Source organism: Phocoena sinus, chromosome 3 (genome assembly GCF_008692025.1).
Source record: "Phocoena sinus isolate mPhoSin1 chromosome 3, mPhoSin1.pri, whole genome shotgun sequence".
In the NCBI taxonomy this organism is placed as follows: Eukaryota; Metazoa; Chordata; class Mammalia; order Artiodactyla; family Phocoenidae; genus Phocoena; species Phocoena sinus.
Window position 1 is genome coordinate 121126182 of NC_045765.1, and position 19793 is coordinate 121145974.

General features: G+C 35.8%; 3 protein-coding genes across 9 annotated transcripts in view; 1 reads left to right on the forward strand and 2 right to left on the reverse strand.

The window, feature by feature from the left end:
- Positions 1–14027, reverse strand: part of TRAPPC13 (trafficking protein particle complex 13) — a 35826-nt gene extending 21799 nt beyond the window's left edge. For 2 of the 5 annotated variants that reach the window (XM_032629082.1, XM_032629081.1), the window contains exons 1-4: positions 13658–13797; positions 2884–2952; positions 2220–2319; positions 1003–1087 (exon numbers count right to left, since the gene is read on the reverse strand). In XM_032629082.1, coding sequence (XP_032484973.1) covers positions 1003–1087; positions 2220–2319; positions 2884–2952; positions 13658–13703 — 300 coding nt within the window. In that variant the 5' untranslated portion in view covers positions 13704–13797. Of the gene's footprint in view, positions 1–1002; positions 1088–2219; positions 2320–2883; positions 4077–13657 lie in introns of those variants that run through there. The other 3 variants (XM_032629079.1, XM_032629080.1, XM_032629083.1) reach the window with 3 other exon arrangements.
- Positions 9053–13775, reverse strand: SHLD3 (shieldin complex subunit 3). Of its 2 annotated transcripts, none has more exons than XM_032629086.1 (2): positions 11420–13644; positions 9053–10714 (listed from the first exon to the last, which is right to left on the reverse strand). In XM_032629086.1, exon 2 carries the CDS (start codon positions 10594–10596, stop codon positions 9841–9843), a length of 756 nt encoding a protein of 251 aa, XP_032484977.1. In that variant the 5' UTR covers positions 10597–10714; positions 11420–13644; the 3' UTR covers positions 9053–9840. The 2 variants fall into 2 exon arrangements, with proteins under 2 accessions (XP_032484977.1, XP_032484976.1); XM_032629085.1 differs by lacking the exon at positions 11420–13644 and adding an exon at positions 13658–13775 and having other exon boundaries at positions 9235–10714.
- A 341-nt stretch (positions 14028–14368) lies between the features above and the next one.
- TRIM23 (tripartite motif containing 23) overlaps positions 14369–19793 on the forward strand; it is a 38873-nt gene continuing 33448 nt past the window's right edge. The window contains exons 1-2 of one of the 2 annotated variants that reach the window (XM_032629077.1): positions 14369–14532; positions 19367–19529. In XM_032629077.1, the coding sequence (XP_032484968.1) occupies positions 14452–14532; positions 19367–19529 (244 nt within the window). In that variant the 5' untranslated portion in view covers positions 14369–14451. The remainder of the gene's footprint in view (positions 14533–19366; positions 19530–19793) is intronic. The other variant, XM_032629078.1, reaches the window with a different exon arrangement.

Here is a 19793-nt window from a genome sequence, read left to right on the forward strand (position 1 = left end):
AGAAACCCTAACCATAGAGTGACAAACATATGTACATGTATGCAAAAATTTGCATCCAGTTTCTGGAAGTTGGGTCATATACGGAACTTGGAATATTTTCTCTCTGAGATCCTTTTCAGTTCTCATACTTGCTGATTATTTTTCAATCTCATTCTAACTGGGCTTCCCTTTCCCTTCCATAGGCGATGCTGTCGTGACCTAAACTCACCACTGGAAGACAGCTTTGACCACTTCTCAACAACATACGATGAATTTTTCCTTTTTTAATGCTCTTTCTTTTCGGGAATAAATTTCCAGTTGTTTAACTGAGCTAGCATATTCTCTCTCTTGATTTCTCAAAACTGCAAGAATATTCTAATTGGCCTATTTCCTACAAACCATCCCATACAATGCTTTCATGACAGTCTTCCAACATAGCCTGAATACCTCTGCTCAAAAGTCTCCACTGACTGCACAGTCTTAAAATAACCTTAGCCTTAGTCTTGCTTTTAAGATGCTCCACTGTATAGCTACTACATATCTCTACAACCTTGCCTACTCTTACTAAGTGAATTCTGTTCACTGCTACAAGAACACATTACATATTCCTATGTCTCTGCTTCCGATTACCATGTCCCTCTTTGTCTTTTCTCCTAAATCCTGCCATTCTTTTGAGATCCTCTTGTGCTCCCTCTCCTTCAATAAGCCTTCCTGAATGATGCAATCCCCAGTGATCTTTCCTCCTCTTTCAAATTTTATTATGTTAATCACAAATTATTAACAAAAATTTAAAGTGTTATTTACCTTTGGTACATTTTCTCATCCAAGCTATCACAAATTTTGAGGATAAGGAAAAATGATTCTGTGCACAGCATATCTTAGAACTTAGGTGTTCAATTAATACTTGTTATTAATGACAAGTAAAAAGTCCAGTATCAAGCAGGCATTTTAATGAAGTTTCAAAACATAAGAAGAGAAATTAAAAAGTTAAAAAAAATTCTCCCAAATAAGAATGCCACTTACTTTAACCAATATATCTTTTACAACTTGATTGCTATCATTATGAACGCTGATATAACTGGAAAAGGTCTCTCCCAAAAATATATTCCTGTGAAATAAAATAAATTTTTAGGCAGAAATCCATTCAACTTTTATCATAAATCTTCTATTTGTGCACCACTGAGAATGTCAAATGGAGAAATTACTAAAGGATAACGATCAGGTGAAATACTATTTCAATATTTCTTTGTTTACACTAGGCTGCTCACTCATTACCTAGTGCAATTAAAAATACAGATTTAATCTATAAAACATGCTATATATCTTGACCCTCAACTACTGCCAAAACTGCCAGCCCTCCTAAAAATGTCATTGAAATCAGATCCATGTTAAGAGTCTGAAGATTTGATACTGAGGAGGCTAGAGAAAGGCAGTTTTTGAAATAACTTATGCCCCAAACCTAGAAGAGACCAAGTTATTGATCTCAGAGTATTTTTTACCAATTTATTTTCTTTTTCTTTTTCTAAGTCATCCTAATAAAAATAATGACTAGTGGCATTACTTTATAAGTATATGTTATATATATAATGCATATAAACATATAAGTATATGTAGATATATTTATAAAAATATTTTAATATGAATACGTTTTTTACATGAATATATTTCTAAGCTTTCAAGACACTAGTCAATGACCACATTCTGTAAACCTTTTGAAAAAACCCGAAAAATTCCTTTTGGTCTCAAATTGTCTCAAATTGTCTCAGTTGCAAACAGAATGGAACCAGGGACTTCTACCTCAGTAATAATCTAGAGTAAGAGAATAGCTAAGAGCAAGAGAAGGAATAAAATATTTAGAACTCCTAATGAGCTGACAAGTCCAATGACTTAAGTTGGTAAAGGGCTGTGATGGTGAATAAAAGAGCTGCTTCTGAAAGACACTGAGATTAAGTCAGTTAAAATAAAAGGAATATGTAGGCATTTAAAAATATAATAAGATCTAAAGAAGAAAGTTAAAATTCTACCACCCTAGGAATTAATATTTTGGTATGCATCTTATTTTTTTAATTAAAAAAAAAAAACCCAGAATCACATAGTATAATTTTGGTAAAACTTTTTTTGTTTTCAGCCACATACATGTATCATGAGCATTTTCCCATCCCATAGTTACTTTTTGAAAACATGATTTGTAATGGCTTCAGAGTGTTGTTGTGTTTCTAATGTGAACATATCATTCTTACCCAAAATTCTGTGGTAAAGTCAACATTTCTCCCAACATTAAAATCTCTGCACCATTTACAGTTGAAGGATCATCTCTCATGAGCTGGTTAAAGAGGTCTCCTGTAGAAAGAGAAAAACATCAAATTCTAACACCTACCTTGTAAGTAACTTTTATTTATGTGAAGAAACAGCTGGGAGAGATATTTAAAAAAATAATCTCATAACAAAAATTATATTAAAAAAATCTGATTTCTAATCTTCACTACAACAAATGCATGCCAAAAAAATTCTGTTTCTACAGAAAATGAACACTTCAGGAACAAAGGAAAACGTAGGTCATGAGATATATAGAAAGCTCCAATGATTTTTAAATAAAGAGAATGCTAACATACATTGATGGAACATCTGAGGATAAATGAAATTTTAATAGTGTCATTACAAGCAATGCATTTTTACTAAAACTAGAAGTCTCTAGTTGCCACAGGATATCAATAGTATTTTGATGTATAGATTATGACTGAGACCTATTACTCAGATGGCCACCATTCACACGTACAAAAACAGGCAACAAATAATGCAGCGAAGAGTTAGCATAAGATTGGCAAGGTTAGGCTTATTCCAAGGTAAGGTAATCCAGGTTTCAACTTTTCCCTAGGTGCAAGTAGGATAAAGCATGTGTCATACCAGGCAAGTCTTTCTCTTCACATGTTACTGGAATATTGGTGAATAAAGTAGGCTTAGTCAACCGCATCACTGTGAATTGGGAAAGTAGAAAAAAAAAGAAAGAAAGAAAGAAAGAAAATATTAATATAATTTTATGCCAGTATTCGCAAGCTGAATGTATGGTATTCATCAATTTTATACTAGTATAAAATATAATCTAAATACTTCCTAAACAATATAATATTAAGTATTTCCTAAGATTATTACACAGCAATGATTTACTAATAAAAATGTTAGGATATAACAAAAAGAATTTTATATATGACAAAAAGAAAGAACAATTTTGCTTTTATTTACAACCTAATGAATTATAAAAATTAAATGCAAATGAAATATGGCTCATTATACAAAAAATAGAAAATAAAATAATTTCAAAGCTTACGGTATATTACAAGAATAAGGCTTTAAAAAAATCTTGAATGACTTCACTGTAAACAATATCAACAAAATATTAACCAATGTTAGTCTGATAGGGACAAGAATTTAGATGCACCATTCTGAATATGAAACAATAATTTTATGCCAAAAGGATTTTTGTTAACTTTATTCCTTGGTTATAATCACAGGCCACTGAAGTTCAGTAAGTAGCCCTTTAAGTAATATTAATTCTTTGTAAAAATTATGAAAGTGTCAGTTAATGTGTAGGTTTATAGAATTCCAACCAAAACTAGCATTTGTTCTCGGAACATGACAGAATGTATCTAAAGTTTATCTAGAAAAACAAATAAATAAAAATATGCTATAGAAATTAATAGGAAACAATGATAAAAAACTGGACATAACATGTAGTAAAACATTTAAGTCCATAATCAACTAATTGGCTTATTAATACAAGACCATACTGACATGTTAGATAATTTTAAAAAGTTATTAGGATGCAGCAAAAACAAACATTATAAGGTGCTAGGACAACTGGTTCACTATCTGGGAAAAATGAAATTTAGTTTACAAATTCATTTCAAATATCAAGCTGCATATGTATCAAATAGATGGACAAAAATTAAGCAAGAGAAAACTAGAAAAAGTGAAAATTAAACCTAGTCTAGCGGGGATAGGACATTCTAATTTAAAAATCTTTTTCAACTTTTTGTTAAGATTGACATTTGACTACATCAAAATAAAGACAAATCAGCTCGGTGCTTTGTGACCACCTAGAGGGGTGGGATAGGGAGGGTGGGAGGGAGGGAGACGCAAGAGGGGAGAGATATGGGAACATATGTATATGTATAACTGATTCACTTTGTTATAAAGCAGAAACTAACACACCATATTAAAGCAATTATACTCCAATAAAGATGTTAAAAAAATAAGATTGACATTTGACCACATCAAAATAAAGACAAAAATATAGAAGTAAAAATCATACAAACTCATAAAACATTTCAGAAAATGAATCCCAGAAGACTGTTTCTTTATAGTCTATTAAGATGTTCATTCAACTCAAAACTCAAATCTTTAAAGACTATCGATTTAAATGGTCAGTGCACAATATGTGGTATTCGTTAATGTATGTAAAAATGTACCACCTAACTACTCAGTAACTAGCTATATCAGTCATATCAAATTTAGTGCCTGGGTTTCCCTGGTGGCGCAGTGGTTGAGAGTCTGCCTGCCGATGCAGGGGACACGGTTTGTGCCCCTGTCTGGGAAGATCCCACATGCTGCGCAGCGGCTGGGCCCGTGAGCCATGGCTGCTGAGCCTGCACGTCCGGAGCCTGTGCTCCGCAACAGGAGAGGCCACAACAGTGAGAGGCCCGCGTACCGCAAAAAAAAAAAAAAAAAAAAAAAAAAAAAAAAAAAAAAATTTAGTGCCTTTCTCATTTTGGTCTTAGTTTAAATGTCATCTTTCTCAGAAAAGAAGTACAGTTCACCTTGTTTTTTTCATAGCACCTTGTATTTATCATGAATTATGTTTATTCACTTATAAGTTTATAGCACTCCTATCCAAACTCCTTGAAGTTTAGGCTCTTATATATCATGTTAAGTTTTGTGGGCTCGGTGCTTGCCACAGGTTCTGGCACATAGTATTAACGTCTCACCAAACTCTTCAAGTAAGTGGTGTTTTTGAAGATGTAAAGTTTCAAGAACTGAGGCCATTAAACAATGTTATATTAAATAGATGGCCGCAGACTTCACTTTGCTCAAAAATAATTTTCCCTATTCTTAATTATAAGCCCAGGGTCATAAACCTGGAATGTCATGCTTTATTAGAAACATCCCACAGGTATTCCAAGTCCGACTATTTCAAACAGAACATTAACCAGCTACACATCAATCATGTGGGTGGGGGAGTGAATGGGGAAGTGTTTCAAACTTCTTTCACTCTTACTTTTAACCAGGAAAACATTAAAATTAAGTACAATCTGCAGGGGATAAAAAGGTGTTCTGAAAATAACACACAGGAAACAGTTTTTTTTTCACAATCTTTCAAGACTCTAAGCTCAATTTTAACACCAATTGGTGCTTTCTTTTTTTTTTTTCATTTCAAGTGAGACCAAATCTTAATAAAGAGGAAATACACTCTCAAAGGAATCCTGAAACACTTTTTTTTTTTTTTGTGGTACGCGGGCCTCTCACTGCTGTGGCCTCTCCCGGTGCGGAGCACAGGCTCCGGATGCGCAGGCTCAGCAGTCATGGCTCACGGGCCCAGCCCGCTCCGCAGCATGTGTGATCTTCCCGGACTGGGGCACAGTCCCCCGCATCGGCAGGCGGACTCTCAACCACGGCGCCACCAGGGAAGCCCCTGAAACACTTTTTAAAAAGTGTTCTTCACAACACTGTAAATCAACTATATACCCCAATAAAAATTTTATACCCTAATAAAATTTTTTTTAAAAGGTTATACTCAGTTAATAGTAAAAAGCAAACAAGTTAAAATAAACATAAATTTGGAGTGATCAAAACAAAAAGTGTTCTTAATTCACCTAGATGTGTAGCCAGCTTATTTGCTTATTATATGCTCAAACTTCCATTATGTACAAAGGCCCTTTAAAGCTTAGCTTTTACTGATGCTATGGTTTTCTAGGGGATGAGACAGTAGAGAGTGGGTAAAGAACAACCCTCCATTAAAAATAAAAACATCCCAAGCTGGTATTTAAAGTACCAGTTTTCTTCCTATTTTCAAAAGAGGGTAAAAATCAGCAGTTGGTTAAGAAATACTATCATCCTGTGGAGGCAAAGAAAATTACTATAAAGCACAATTTGTCATACTGCAGATTTTTAAACACAAACTGAGAAAGCCAAATTTGTAACATAAAACTATCTCATTCCTTTAAAGAAGATGTGGGGCTTCCCTGGTGGCGCAGTGGTTGGGAGTCCGCCTGCTGATGCGGGGGACACGGGTTCATGCCTCGGTACGCGAAGATCCCACATGCCGCGGAGTGGCTGCGCCCGTGAGCCATGGCCGCTGAGCCTGCGCGTCTGGAGCCTGTTGCTCTGCAACAGGAGAAGCCACAGCAGTGAGAGGCCCGCGTACCGCAAAAAAAAAAAAAAAAAGAAGATGTGGCACATATATATAATGGAATAGTATTCAGCCATAAAAAGAAACGAAATTGAGTTATTTGCAGTGAGGTGGATGGACCTAGAGTCTGTCATACAGAGTGAAGTAAGTCAGAAAGAGAAAGACAAATACCGTATGCTAACACATATACAGGGAATCTAAAAAAAAAATATGGAGACGCAAGAGGGAGGAGATACGGGGATATATGTATATGTATAGCTGATTCATTTTGTTATAAAGCAGAAACTAACACACCATTGTAAAGCAATTATACTCCAATAAAGATGTTAAAAACAAACAAAAAACTATCTCTTTCCTTGAAGGATGATCCAAAGTATGTCCATAACAAGTATAGATTTAAACCTTAGTATTTCCTGTCTTATAATGAATTAATGAAACTCAAAAATTAAACACAATGTTAGAAAAGAGCAAATATCAACAAAAAACAGCGTTTTAAAAAAAACTGGCAGAGAAACTACAATAAAGCACTGGTTATTAAATGGTAATTACGTATCCAGTCTTGAAGTTAAAGCAGGTTCTTGGTCAAAAATTAAGGAGGCAAAAAAGAATATGTGATTTTTAGTCGAGTGACAAATATTCACTACACACAATGCAGTTAGTGCCATGTGTAGAAACACTCTCAGTGGAACTCACAAAATACAGACATTTGATTTACTTATAAAATTCAGGTTTCATCTAAAATCTTATAAAAAAAACTTTTGAAAGTCTTCAGTAAATTAAAAAAAAGATAGGCTTGAGGTTATAAACTAATGAATTAGGCCAGTTCAACTTACATATACATTTTGCTTGGTCACAACATTAAAAAAAAATATGTCAAATCTTCTTCACTCTCAGAGTCCTCACCACATTCTATAGTCTTACTTTTCTAGTTCCTGAAGGCATTCAAGTTTGTGAACCTTGGAATAATCTGGGGCATTTTGAGCAGATTAAATCAAAGGGAACCATTATGCAGGAGCTCATCTTAGAAATTTTCAAAAAATGGTCTTTAAATTATTTGCTAAGTTGGCAAATAATTTAGTTAAATTCATGTGATGCCCTTCACATCTTTTTTCTTAGAATTTGAGTTAACATTTATTTGAAAGTGGATAGCTCGTCAGGGAAAAATAAAATTATGGCACTGTTGCTACTTTCCTAGAGTAAATGCTTCGGCATTTTACCAAATGCCCTCAGATTCACCTTCCTGCATATGTCTTTGTTTCCCCAATTTATTCATGTCTGTGACTTAACAGTGGAACCCAGAAATACTGGTGAGCTCTACTATTAGCTAGTGCTAGAATCATCAGTCCTAAGGTTCTCAGTAATTACTGCCTAAGCATTGTCTAGGTAGATGAGAAATGAATTGCTTCTTCCTTTAAGATCACGGCACTAGTTGCAGTAAAACTCAATCTTCATTTTCCCTGTTCTGATTCACCTTTTCATTGTTTCTCAGAGGGGTAGAAAGCAATTTATACAGAGTAAATTAGAGAAATTTAAATCTGCCACATATGAAGACAAAGAAGCTCTTTTTAATGTGTGATTCTTGAATTAAAAAACTGCTCATAAGAAGCCCATAAGAAAATATTCATAAGAATATTTTCAGTTCTGTGTATAATCATTTCAAAATAATAAAAATGTATCATAAAAGAAATGCTGTGGTCTATGTAAGTGACGCTGTCTTATGATTACCTAACTTTTAACCCTTGATTAGCAACCTAATGCTAAATAAGACCTGAACAAAAAAAAAACCAAATCCACCATTTATGATTGCCTAATAACATTAGCCAACTCTTATTTGCAAAGCTCGCTGGTAATAATGAATAACTTGTTGACTTTTCTCCAGCATTCTTGATTTAAAAGTAAGATGACTAATGAATGAAAGAAGAAGTAATTACTGATGAAGTTACCTTGGAAACTCCCTCTACACCTGGTGATTTTTCATTTAAAGACTTTTGGAAGCATTCATGCACATGATGATTATTTTCTACAGAGCAGTCTCATTTGAGACAATAAGAAAGGTATTAAAAGTTAAAAACAAAACAGTGTTTGGATAGTGTGAAACCTAATTAGAAAAGATAACCTCTTTAGTTAAAAATTGGTAGACTCGGGCTTCCCTGGTTGTGCAGTGGTTGAGAGTCCGCCTGCCGATGCAGGGACATGGGTTCGTGCCCTGGTCTGGGAAGATCCCACATGCCGCGGAGCGGCTGGGCCCGTGAGCCATGGCCACTGAGCCTGCACGTCCAGAGCCTGTGCTCCGCAACAGGAGAGGCCACAACAGTGAGAGGCCTGCGTACGGCAAAAAAAAAAAAAAAAAAAAAAAAATTGGTAGATTCCTTATGTTTTAAGGAACCTCAGCCAGCTCAGGCTATGAGAAACCCCCCAAAGGGCACATTTACCATGTAGTATTGAGCCCCTACCACGCCAGGCACTGTGCCACAAGGCAAATGTGTTTCTGCCTTCCTAATGAGTACAGTCTTACAGGTTTTTTTTCAGGGATGTAGTTTAACTACTTAAGAATAGTGACTCTATGTTAGCTCTGTGAGGGCAGGATCCATGTTTGTCTCCTTCCCTACTTTACTCTAGTACCTAGCTCATGGTATGCATTCAAATTTGTTAAATAAATATACTTTTTAATAAAACTTTTATTATATAATCACTTTGAATATTTTTATAAAATGATGTGTAAACCTAATTCACAACATTTTGCTATGGGAAACCCATGACTCCAAGAACCAGAGCATTAGTAATCAGCAATAACAGTCATTAAGATTGAATTATCTGTATTAAATAAAGAATAACTTGATCTCTTACCCATATTTGATACTTCACTTCAAAAGAGCTTATTGCCTTAAAGATATATTATGGTCTTAGACAAATTATACATTTTATACTTTTGTTTCAGAACAACACATCAACTATTGTCTATTACATATCTTTGGAAATATCAGCAGAATCTGGGCTGGTCTCTCAACTTGAATACCACATTCATGGCACTTGAATACCATTCCCAACAGAACTGGTTTTAGTTTTATTTTTAAAAAAATCATTACACTTTAGGTGAGTAAAGAAAAAATACTGTAAAATTAGATTTTGGGGATTTACCAAAATCCAAACTAGTCACTGTAATTCATAGGAATATCTAATTCAACCATTGGAAAAGTAACAGAACAAAAGGAATAGAACATTTTACCTTTAAATTCAGTAAAAAGAATAATTTATCACAATTCATTTAAAAGAAGGCTGCTCAAAGCAGAACGCAGAAAGTTCCTGACTTAAGTGACAAGCCTAGGAATTCACCTGATATTTATTTCTGGGATACAAACTGTACATATATTACCACACAATTAAAAATTTATTCATCTGTTTCAGTTCCTACTCAGTTCATTCAGAATATTTTTCTTTTTGACAATTAGTGGAATTCATTACATACTAAAAATAAGACCATATTTATGCACAAATAAGTTAATCTTCCCAGTAAGAGCTAATCTTCCTTTAAGAAGACTTCCCACATATTCACAGTACATAACATCACAGAACACCCATATCTGGCCTAAATGTCTCTGGATTGTAGCATTACAAGATGGAAGTTCATTGCACCTGATAATTCGATTGAGTTTTTCCCAAATGTCTTCCAGAGTTTGGTTGTTACAAATAGTGTGCTCTATTGTCCATCTTGCTCTATAAAATGAGTGCAAATTTAGTGCCTTTAAACTATCTTGCAATTTTTCAGACAAAGGAAAAATATTTTCAGTACAATTACTGCTGGGAAGTGAAACACTCCAAGACCTCTTCTTGTGCCGTTTTCCTTTTTCTGATTGTTTATCCAGACTTCCAGAATTAGTCTGTTCATTCAGTGTGTGTGATCGGATTAAGTGCTGCTTTTTTTTCAAATTCGGTTGAAACTCCAGTAGATCTACTGTGCAATCATAACTCTGCAACTTAATATCATGTTCTGAAATGGTTAAGTACTGTCTTACATCTTCAGTTGCCTCTTCAGAAATCACAGGTGGTAATCTTTTAGGTTTGAGTGGAAGTCTGGACCCATCATGAGGAAACCAAGGAATAAATCTTGATAGTGGACGTGTAGGAAAGTCTTGAATTGCTTTCTCTGCAATTTTTGGCAGTTGTGTGGTTTCACTCTCATATGGTCGATAATGTAATATTACTTCTGTAGTCATTCTGCAGTAATCCAGTTACTCTTAAAGAAGGAATATTTCTTAGCTGAGCTCCTCAGAGCTAGAATGCAATTTATAATTACAAGACTCTCTCTCTTTCCAAATCAGAGGGAAACAGGACCTAAAGTGGAAGTATTGCAAAGAATAAGATATGGTAGGGATAGCCTATATACAGATGGGCAGGGAAAAAAGAAAAAAACAAACCAATTCCAATATGATATTTTACCAAAGTGCTATTGGTAAATGTGAATGTAATCCACAAAACTGGAAATCCTTTCTCTTACCAAAATAAGGGATCTGGATTAGATGCCCTATCATATCCTTTCAGCCTAAAACTGCTAGTAGTCAACATGTTTAACTGAAGAGATATAATGGATTTGGAAGTATTGATATTAATATGTTAGGTAATAATAATCTTAAGACTATAGCAGAAACAAAAAGTAAATTAGTGATTTTTAAAATACTTGATTCATATGAAAATAATGAACAAAAATGTAATAATACTAAAAAATTTGAGACGTGAATTGAGGACAATGAAAATCATTTTAATTTTTAATCTTTCTGAAGAAAATTGATCATTTTATACTTTAAAATTACATGAATTCTACCAAACAAATATATAGACAGAATAATGATTTTATTTCATTCTCAGTAGTAAATACTGAAAACATGAAAATGGTTTTACTTTGCATTTTAACCATGCTAGAAACTGGTTTCCTGACAAAGTCTCATTTGTATAAATGAGGCACTTAAGCAGTGTCAAAACCTTAGTAGCATGGCTTCTGAATTCCAATTTGAAGGATCAACAAGAAGACCAGAGCCTTACTTTTTTTCCTTTTAGAACACAGACGTCTTCAAGTTGCCCCAAATTAAGTCATCAATAATAAGTTCCAGCATACAGTACACAGGCTCAAGAATGGAGCCTACCAGGATCTGCAAGTTAGGTTTCCTAATCGGGCCCAAAGTTGCCTGAGCCATAATGCAGGTTCTTTCAAATCCTAGCTACCAGAGAAAAAAACAAGAGGTCAAATCCCTTCTTCCAAAAATCATTAGAGAACTACTTGACGGGGGTTCTCCCATTGCCAGGATGACTGTGAGTGGGGTCTCCTTGGCATGATGTCACAATACTCATTTAACCACTGACTCTGAAAGTCAAAAGAAGTAACCAATCTCATAATAATTCTTTTCCTTACTGTTAATGTCCACTGACTGACAGATTTGGCAACTCAAATTCATAAATGACTGTGATCCTTAACATCCATAATTTTAATATGTATCTAAATATAGATAGCATATTCTTTCAAGAATTAATAATGTTTTTATTTTTTCTTCCCTTTTCCTTACATTTTCACATTTTAAGACATGCCACTGAGAATTCTTTCATTGTTGTCTGAATTCACTCAGTGTTGTATTCCAGGGACACTGATGTTGGGAGAGCTCCTTAATACTTTACATACATATGAAAGTAAACTTATATGACAAGACAAATTGATATATTTGGCATCCAACATAGGTAAAATTAAAACTTGTGAAAACTCTTGGATAACTAGAACAGTGGGGAAGAATGGGGCCAAAGAGCTTTAAGAAAGCTGAAACTAACACTGAATTTCAAAGCACTTGTCCTTTTAGGTTGCTAAAATACTCTTCTCCAGGAACCTTCTGTTTTGGAAAATAGAAGATACCTGGGAAAGACTACTGTAGCAGCCTAAAAGGACTACGGCAGTTAGCCTGCACATCACTGGAATTTAACTGTATTTAATAGCTTCCAATTTGTATAAAATGATACCTAGCAGCTAACAGAGCTGCTCTAAATTTCCATCAAACTACTAATGGAATGATATCTGAAAATGCTCTTTCCTTCATTAGGAGGCAACATGGAGTCTTGGAAAGATGAAGGCCTTGTGTTGAAATATTACCTCAATCACTCACTAGCTGTGCGATCTTGAAAAAGTTTAACTTCTGAGAGTTAAGTAATATATATTTCACATACTACATATGAGTCTGAGATAAAGAACATGACAATTTCTCTTCTTTCTTCAAGAATAAGCCATTTCAGTCCAGGCTAAGCTCACAGGTCCTATTGCTATTACATTAGTTAATATTTTAGTTTCTTAGTTCTACAGTCAGAGACAGTTCTGATAAACCCAACTATCAGTATATGATTTTATGCTTCAAATGAAACTGGTGAGCTTCTGGAAGGTTTGATGCTTACAACATAACTAAGGGGATAAGGGTCCCTCAAAATGGATCCCACAAGGAAGGTTAAGTGCTATTCACTTGAGTTCACATGTCTATCGAGCATCTTTTCAGCTCAGTCCAAGAAGATATTGGTAACCACTGAGTAGGGCATCCAAGAAATAAGTGCATTTGTGGTAGCAGAAAACCGATGAAATAAAGCTGAAAGCGTTTCAAATAAAAGGTTTCACAAAACAACAGGAATTCCAGAAAAAGAATGCCCTGCTCATTTCCCCTAAATAATGATCCAATTAAATCATCAAACTTACTCAAAACTGTTTGCTGTGTATGCAAACCGACATGAATTTCCCCCTATACACAATACTTTGACGTAAACAGTGAGTTTTAACATACCTAAATTATATGTTGTAGTATTATGTACTTCTAAAACCTTGGCACAATACTAGACTAATTTCACAGATGAAGCTGAAGCCTGGTAACTTTGTCATTGCCACACGAAGAGACAAGAGACAGAAGGAAAAACCACTTTATATACCCGCTGTTAATCATCTCGGTTCACAAGGCTCTCCCGGGGTAGGGTGGGGACATCAGCATCTGCGGCTAAAATCTGAGCAGCATGTAACAGAGTAAGTAATTTACCAGGTATCTATTCCATTCTAACGGGGGCTCTCAAACCTGAAAAGCAAAGAGGAGAAATAGTTTCCTTTCGCTCGGCGCCAAGGAACCAAGCAGGAGGGTGAGCATTGACAGTGTTTAAGAAGGACGAGGCCTATATCCCAGAGGCCAGGTCTATGTGTCAAAGGCTTCGAGAACTAGTGAGAGAAAGGGAGAAAACAGATGAAAGGGAGTCGGGTTCGCAAAAGTTTACCTTTCAGGGCCAGCAGGTGCTCCTGTTTGGGGGGATTCACTTCCATTTTGACCGGTACTTTGGACCCACTGCCTACGGGGGCTGAAAAGGATCAATCAGCTCGGAAGAAGACAGAAAAGCGCACGTTCGGGAAGACAGGGCGTCAAACACACTCCCAAGTTTCTCTCTGCCGGTGGTGCCTTAAATTCTCTTCTTACCAAGTCCTTTAGGAACCCAACGGCTTTTTTACCAAAGCCATCTCTTGCCTCTTAGAGACCTATACATAAAATACTCCTCTATTTTCCAGTCACAATCACACACCGCGACTTCAAGAAACCACTCCTCGGTGACAATTCACGGCCTCCCAAATACCTACATTGCAGTAAACGATAGAGATGTGGCATGCTGGGACTTGTAGTTCAAACGCCGCAGGGCGTGCAGGGACATGTAGTCCCCTCTCGCCCCGTCCGTTTTGCGGTTGGGGAGAAGAGGTCGTTCCTGGAGCGGGAATTTCACCCCAAAACTTCACTTTTGTTTTATCCCTTCTCTTTTCTTTTAATTTTACTCCTCCAATCTATTTCAGACTCCTCAATAGTAACAATTAAAAAAATAACAAAGTGCCCACGCACAGGCCTGCGAACCCAAACACCTAGCGGCTGGCGGGAGGATGCTCAAAGAGACCGTCCCAGCAGCTCCCCGCGTGGTACTGCGCCTGTGCCCCAGCGTCGAGCGCCGAGGCTTCTGGGTAGGTGGCTCTACCCCGCCCATCAAGTGAAGGCTTTGAGGGCTGCTTCTGCGGCGCTGCTCCTCCTAGGATGGCTGCCCTGGTTGTAAACAAGCCTGGAGCGGGACTAGACAGTGGTCGTCAGGGCAGCCGGGGGACGGCCGTGGTGAAGGTGAGGGACCTTGCGTGCTCTGTTCTCCACCATCGGCCTCCCTCTGTTTAACCCGGAGATCTGGCGGCAGCACCGCGGCCCTGGCATTTTTTGGGCGGGATGCGCGGCCTCTGGCCCATCTCGGCTTTACAAACCTATCCCTCACCTCCGGACCTTTATCCCAGCAGGCCTGAGGTTACCTGGTCTTCGGGTCACGCTAGTCCTCTGCTTGGACTCGCCAACGGGGACGTTTGTGAAAAGGAGCTAATGGGCCTCGGAGAGTGACCTGGGCTGGTCTTTCCCCAGGCCCTCTGTTTTTAGTTAAGCCCAACAGGCATTAATTAGCTTATTTTTAGGAAATTGAGCCGTTATTATCGCCAGGTACAAAGTTAGGTATTTTTTAGCTCGTTAATATCTGTTGAGGAGGTAAGTGTTGATTACAGTTTTACAGGTGAGGAGACTCAGGTTTCAGTTAACACTGTGTAGCAGAACCAGAGTTGACTGGCCGTAAAGTATGCTTTTCACTATCGCACTACTTCTGTAATCAGACCTCTATTATTAGTTGACCCGCCTCCTCTTTTGGGAGTACGGTCTGTCAACACTTTTGAGAAGTCTCCAACAGCCCCATTAACGCTGGGGGATATGAATTACCCTGTGCTTGAAGTTTGAAATTCTAACATGTGTAAATGCTGTAAAGTGGGTTTACTAAAAATTCAGATGAAGTATGTAGAATTCACTTTTCCATAGGTAGATAGATCTGAAAGGGAGAACTGATCTTAAAGGTTTGTAGAATAACCTTCAGCATCATCTGTAATCTGAGATATTGGCAATTCTTATTCTTGGCTACATACTAGAATCACTGAGGACTTAAAAAAGAAAAAGAAACTACTTAATCCCACATTTCTGAGTGAGTTGACATCAGTATTTTTTTGCAGTCCCAGAGTGATTTTAATGTGCATCTAGGATTCAGAACCACTGGACCAAATATCTTAAGTTCTTTTAAGATCTTGAGTAATAGACACCTATGGTTTTTCACCTAATGTTGGTTTTATGTGACAACAAATGGTACATTTCTGCTTACAAGTATATTATCAATTAGTATTGGTGGTGGTTGATTTATCTGACCTTTATATATTAATGAAGTTATTCTGAAGGTACATAGCATATCTGAGATGCAGAGGAGCCCTCTTATTTTTCAGCTTGTTGTATGGTTGAGATTTTATTTATTGAATTGTGCTTTTTCTATGTAGAGAATACCTGAAGGTTATTTTGTGAATTAACTTCAATTAAGAAGTAATTGGAATGGATATTATTGCTGTATCTACTTTTGTTACCCTGTTTGCCTTAAAATCTGAAAAATATACCAAAGCCTGATGTAACTCCAGCTTATTATAGCACAGAGTTTGATAAATTAGAGGCTCATTTTATTAATCTTCATTTTTATGTGTAAATTGTGACTGAGACGTGCAGTAGGATAGTCCTTTTTGGCAAGATCCTCATGCTGTCATTTGTAAGAAATACAGTGGCATAAATTTAAAAAATCTCACAGATGAAAGCAAGACGTGTTTGTTGGAAGGTAAAAGTTGAAGTATATAATGGTAATATATGTGTGTATATATATATATATATATATGTAAAATGGCTTCTTGCTTAATGAACAAGTAGATGATGACAGGGTTTTTATCGTTAGGAAAATAAGACCAAAATTGGTCTATACATTCACAGAAGACTAGTGAGCTTTCTTAGTCCTTTGAAAATATGGCCTGGTGTATTAAAATTTGATTTACACGTAATAAGTTTGAAGCCCTCTTTGGCATATTGTGAAGTTTGTAAAATAAAGAGCTTTTTTCCTATCTAGGACTTAATTTCTTATGCTGTTAGCCACAATTCCTATTCATAAATACTGAAGAAAAATTTTCTTACTCTTATTTGCTGAGTTGATGCAAAATAGTCCAATAACTGTTTTTGGAATTATGTTTGGTTTACTAATCAGTGGGATTTTACTAGTGCTCTTTGGAAAACACCTATGGTCTCAACATGAGTAAGTTCTCTTATCTTGTGTAATGATGGGGTTAGAGATGAATGAAAATAGTAAAATTTTAATTTGGTTCTTTGGAGTTTATTGTCATATAAGTTTAATACGTTGTCACTATAGTGAGGACATTTATTTAAAATGTTGCATTTATAATATCTAATTCTGTTGTGAATATCTTTTCTGTATTTAGTTGAATTTGTTATTTAAGTGAGGATTTTTTTCTTTTGTTCTTTTTTTTAAAAGTGAGGATATTTAAGTGAAACTTTTTTCCTGCCTTTTTAAAAAATACAGGATAATTTGAAGTGTGTGTATTGTGTGTGTGTGTGTGTGTGTGTGTGTGTGTATATATATATATATGATTTATGTGTAGCTGTTCCCCAGCTGTTTCCCTTCCTCAAAGAGAACTACAATTCCAATGTAATGTTTCCTGTGTATCTTGCCAGGAAGATAGTATGCTTGTAAAACAATATATATGAAAATATATGCTCTCTTTATTTCCTCTCCTGTATGCAAAAGTTAAATATTCTATGTCATTTTTCACTTTGTTTTGCTGGTATGAAATCATTCTGTGTTTGTACATAAAAAATTTCCTAACTTTTCCTCATCAGATTGCACAGTTTTGCAGTATATGAATATGCTATAATTTATTTTCCATATATATTTACTTTGTTTCTAATCTTTTGCTAATGCAAAAGGTGCTCTAAGGAATAGCATATAGATCTTTTCACACATGTGATATTTGTAGGATAAACTCCTGGAGGTAGAATTACTAAGCTATTCAAACTTTTGATAGGTATTGCCAAATTGCCTTCCATAGAGGCTATATCAGTCAATAAACGTTTCACAGCAACCAGCAATTTATTCTCCCACACTTCCACTAGCACAGAGTGTTATCAACTTTTAAAAATCTAATCTGAAAAAAAGTATATTGGGATAGCTTCAACTGACTTCAAAATGTTTTGGGTGAGATTGGACACCTTTTCATATAATTAACAAGCTGTTTTCTTTTCCTGTTCTGTGAACTATGTGTTACACTTCAGCTTCTTTTGAACCGTACTGAGATGTGAGCCAGTTATGAATTATCAGTTTATTTACAGTGAAAGGTGTTTACATTTCAAGCACTGACTCCAGTTTAATTGCGGAGTTAAGATTAAAATTTTAATGGATTAAGTCTGACTTCCACTCTGGGTTTTCTGTTTTTTTACCTTGTATTATGTATTTGTTGGGGGATGGTGGTTGGCTGTTTTAAAATTTTTATTTTGTTGGACTTTATTAATATAAGCACATAGGAGCTTGATATTTGGAATACCCTGTTCCTGAGGGCTTTTTCGTCTAACAGGGAAAGACAGGCTGGAATGCCAATAAAAGTATTAAAGTGTTTTGGGTGTTGAGATTGACACTTATCCATGGTACATGGGGGCCCAAAGGATAGTGTGTTCATTTACGAATTTGTTGGTTTATTAATGTAAAAAAAGAATCCACTAGGAAAATGTCTATTTAGCTGTTTCTTTAGCATTAGCATAAAGAAAGAGGCAAAAGCAGTTGTTATGTGCTGTGAACTACAAATTGTTCAATATAGTTTGAGAACAGAGTTTGGAAGGGAAGAGAAGCAATAGGACAGGGGCCAGATTGTAGTAGGTCGTGGATGGTGGGCACCGAGTTTGGGGTACAATCAAACAGTTCATTGTGGGTATTTTTATTTTTAATTATTTATTTATTTATCTATCTATTTATTTATTTATTTTGCAGTACGTGGGCCTCTCATTGTTGTGGCCTCTCCTGTTGCGGAGCACAGGCTCCAGATGTGCAGGCTCAGCGGCCATGGCTCACAGGCCTAGCCGTTCCATGGCATGTGGGATCTTCCCGGACCGGGGCACGAACTGTGTCCCCTATATTGGCAGGCGGACTCTCAACCACTGTGCCACCAGGGAAGCCCCAGTGTGGGTATTTTTTAAAAATTAATTAAATTGTGAAACACTTCAGGTATATTAAGAAATAAAAGTACCTTCATTGATATAAATATAGTTTGTTGACTAATTATAAAACAAACTGATGGGCCGGGGAAATCAGAATATGCCGATTCTTGTCACCTTTCTTTTTTTTTAGTTGAAGTATAGTTGATTTTTTTTTTAAATTGAAGTATAGTTGATTTGTCGCCTTTCTTTTGACTGACTACGTGGCCTTGAGCAAGTCATGTACTTGTAATTGGAACTAGATAAACAAAATATTTTCTGTTTTCTAACCCAGGGGCATATTTATTAATCGAGAACAAGGAATTGAAATTTAAGTCTAATTGCATTCTTTACATTGTATGATGTAAATGAATAGTATAAGACACTTGAAAATTACTTATAGTCTTTTCTTAACAAGTTCTTTATCATTTACAAGGTAAGTTGTCATCCTAGCACATATTTCAGATTATTTTTGTCCAAATTAATGATGGTTTTTTGAGGGTTAGGTAATTGCAGAGAAATTGTTTAAGAACCCAACTTTGGTAGAGTTATATATGGTTACGGATTCTGATGTAATAAATCATGTCATAATTTTCAAAAGCTAAAGATGTTAGTTTACAACTTTATCTTGATCCCTAACACTTATCCTTTCAAGGAGATTTCACTATGATATAATTGTGGTAAGATCTGTCAGATGAAAGAATAAAAGGGGATTTAAGATTTTATACCTAGACAGTTTTTTTCATGGAGGAATAAAGTAATTTAACAAGATTGATTCATTAAATTAGATCAGGTTTTTCTTTTTAGCCTAAAATATTTATGCTTTTAAAGTCATTTAAAGAGCACATGTGTCCTTTCCAAATATTAGGTGCTGGAGTGTGGAGTTTGTGAAGATGTCTTTTCTTTGCAAGGAGACAAAGTTCCTCGCCTTCTGCTTTGTGGCCACACAGTCTGTCATGACTGTCTCACTCGGCTGCCTCTTCACGGAAGAGCAATCCGTTGCCCTTTTGATCGACAAGTAACAGACCTAGGTAGGAAAATATATATATAAAATTGTTTACATAATACAAATATCATAGAAAACAATTTTTTTCTCCTTGGTTTTAAAAATCATAAAATTCTGGGAATTCCCTGGTGGTCCAGTGGTTAGGCTCTGGGCTTCTACTGCAGGGGCCACGGGTTTGATCCCTAGTTGGGGAACATGCTGTGGTGCAGCCAAAAAAAAGAAAAATTATAAAATTCCAAGGAGGTTTCAGTTTCTATTAAAGCCAGTAGTCTTGAAGCTATAAACTAGC

Excerpts from the sequence above, each read along its gene's own strand:
- SHLD3 (XM_032629086.1), bottom strand. The coding sequence starts at position 10,596 with ATGACTACAGAAGTAATATTACATTATCGACCATATGAGAGTGAAACC.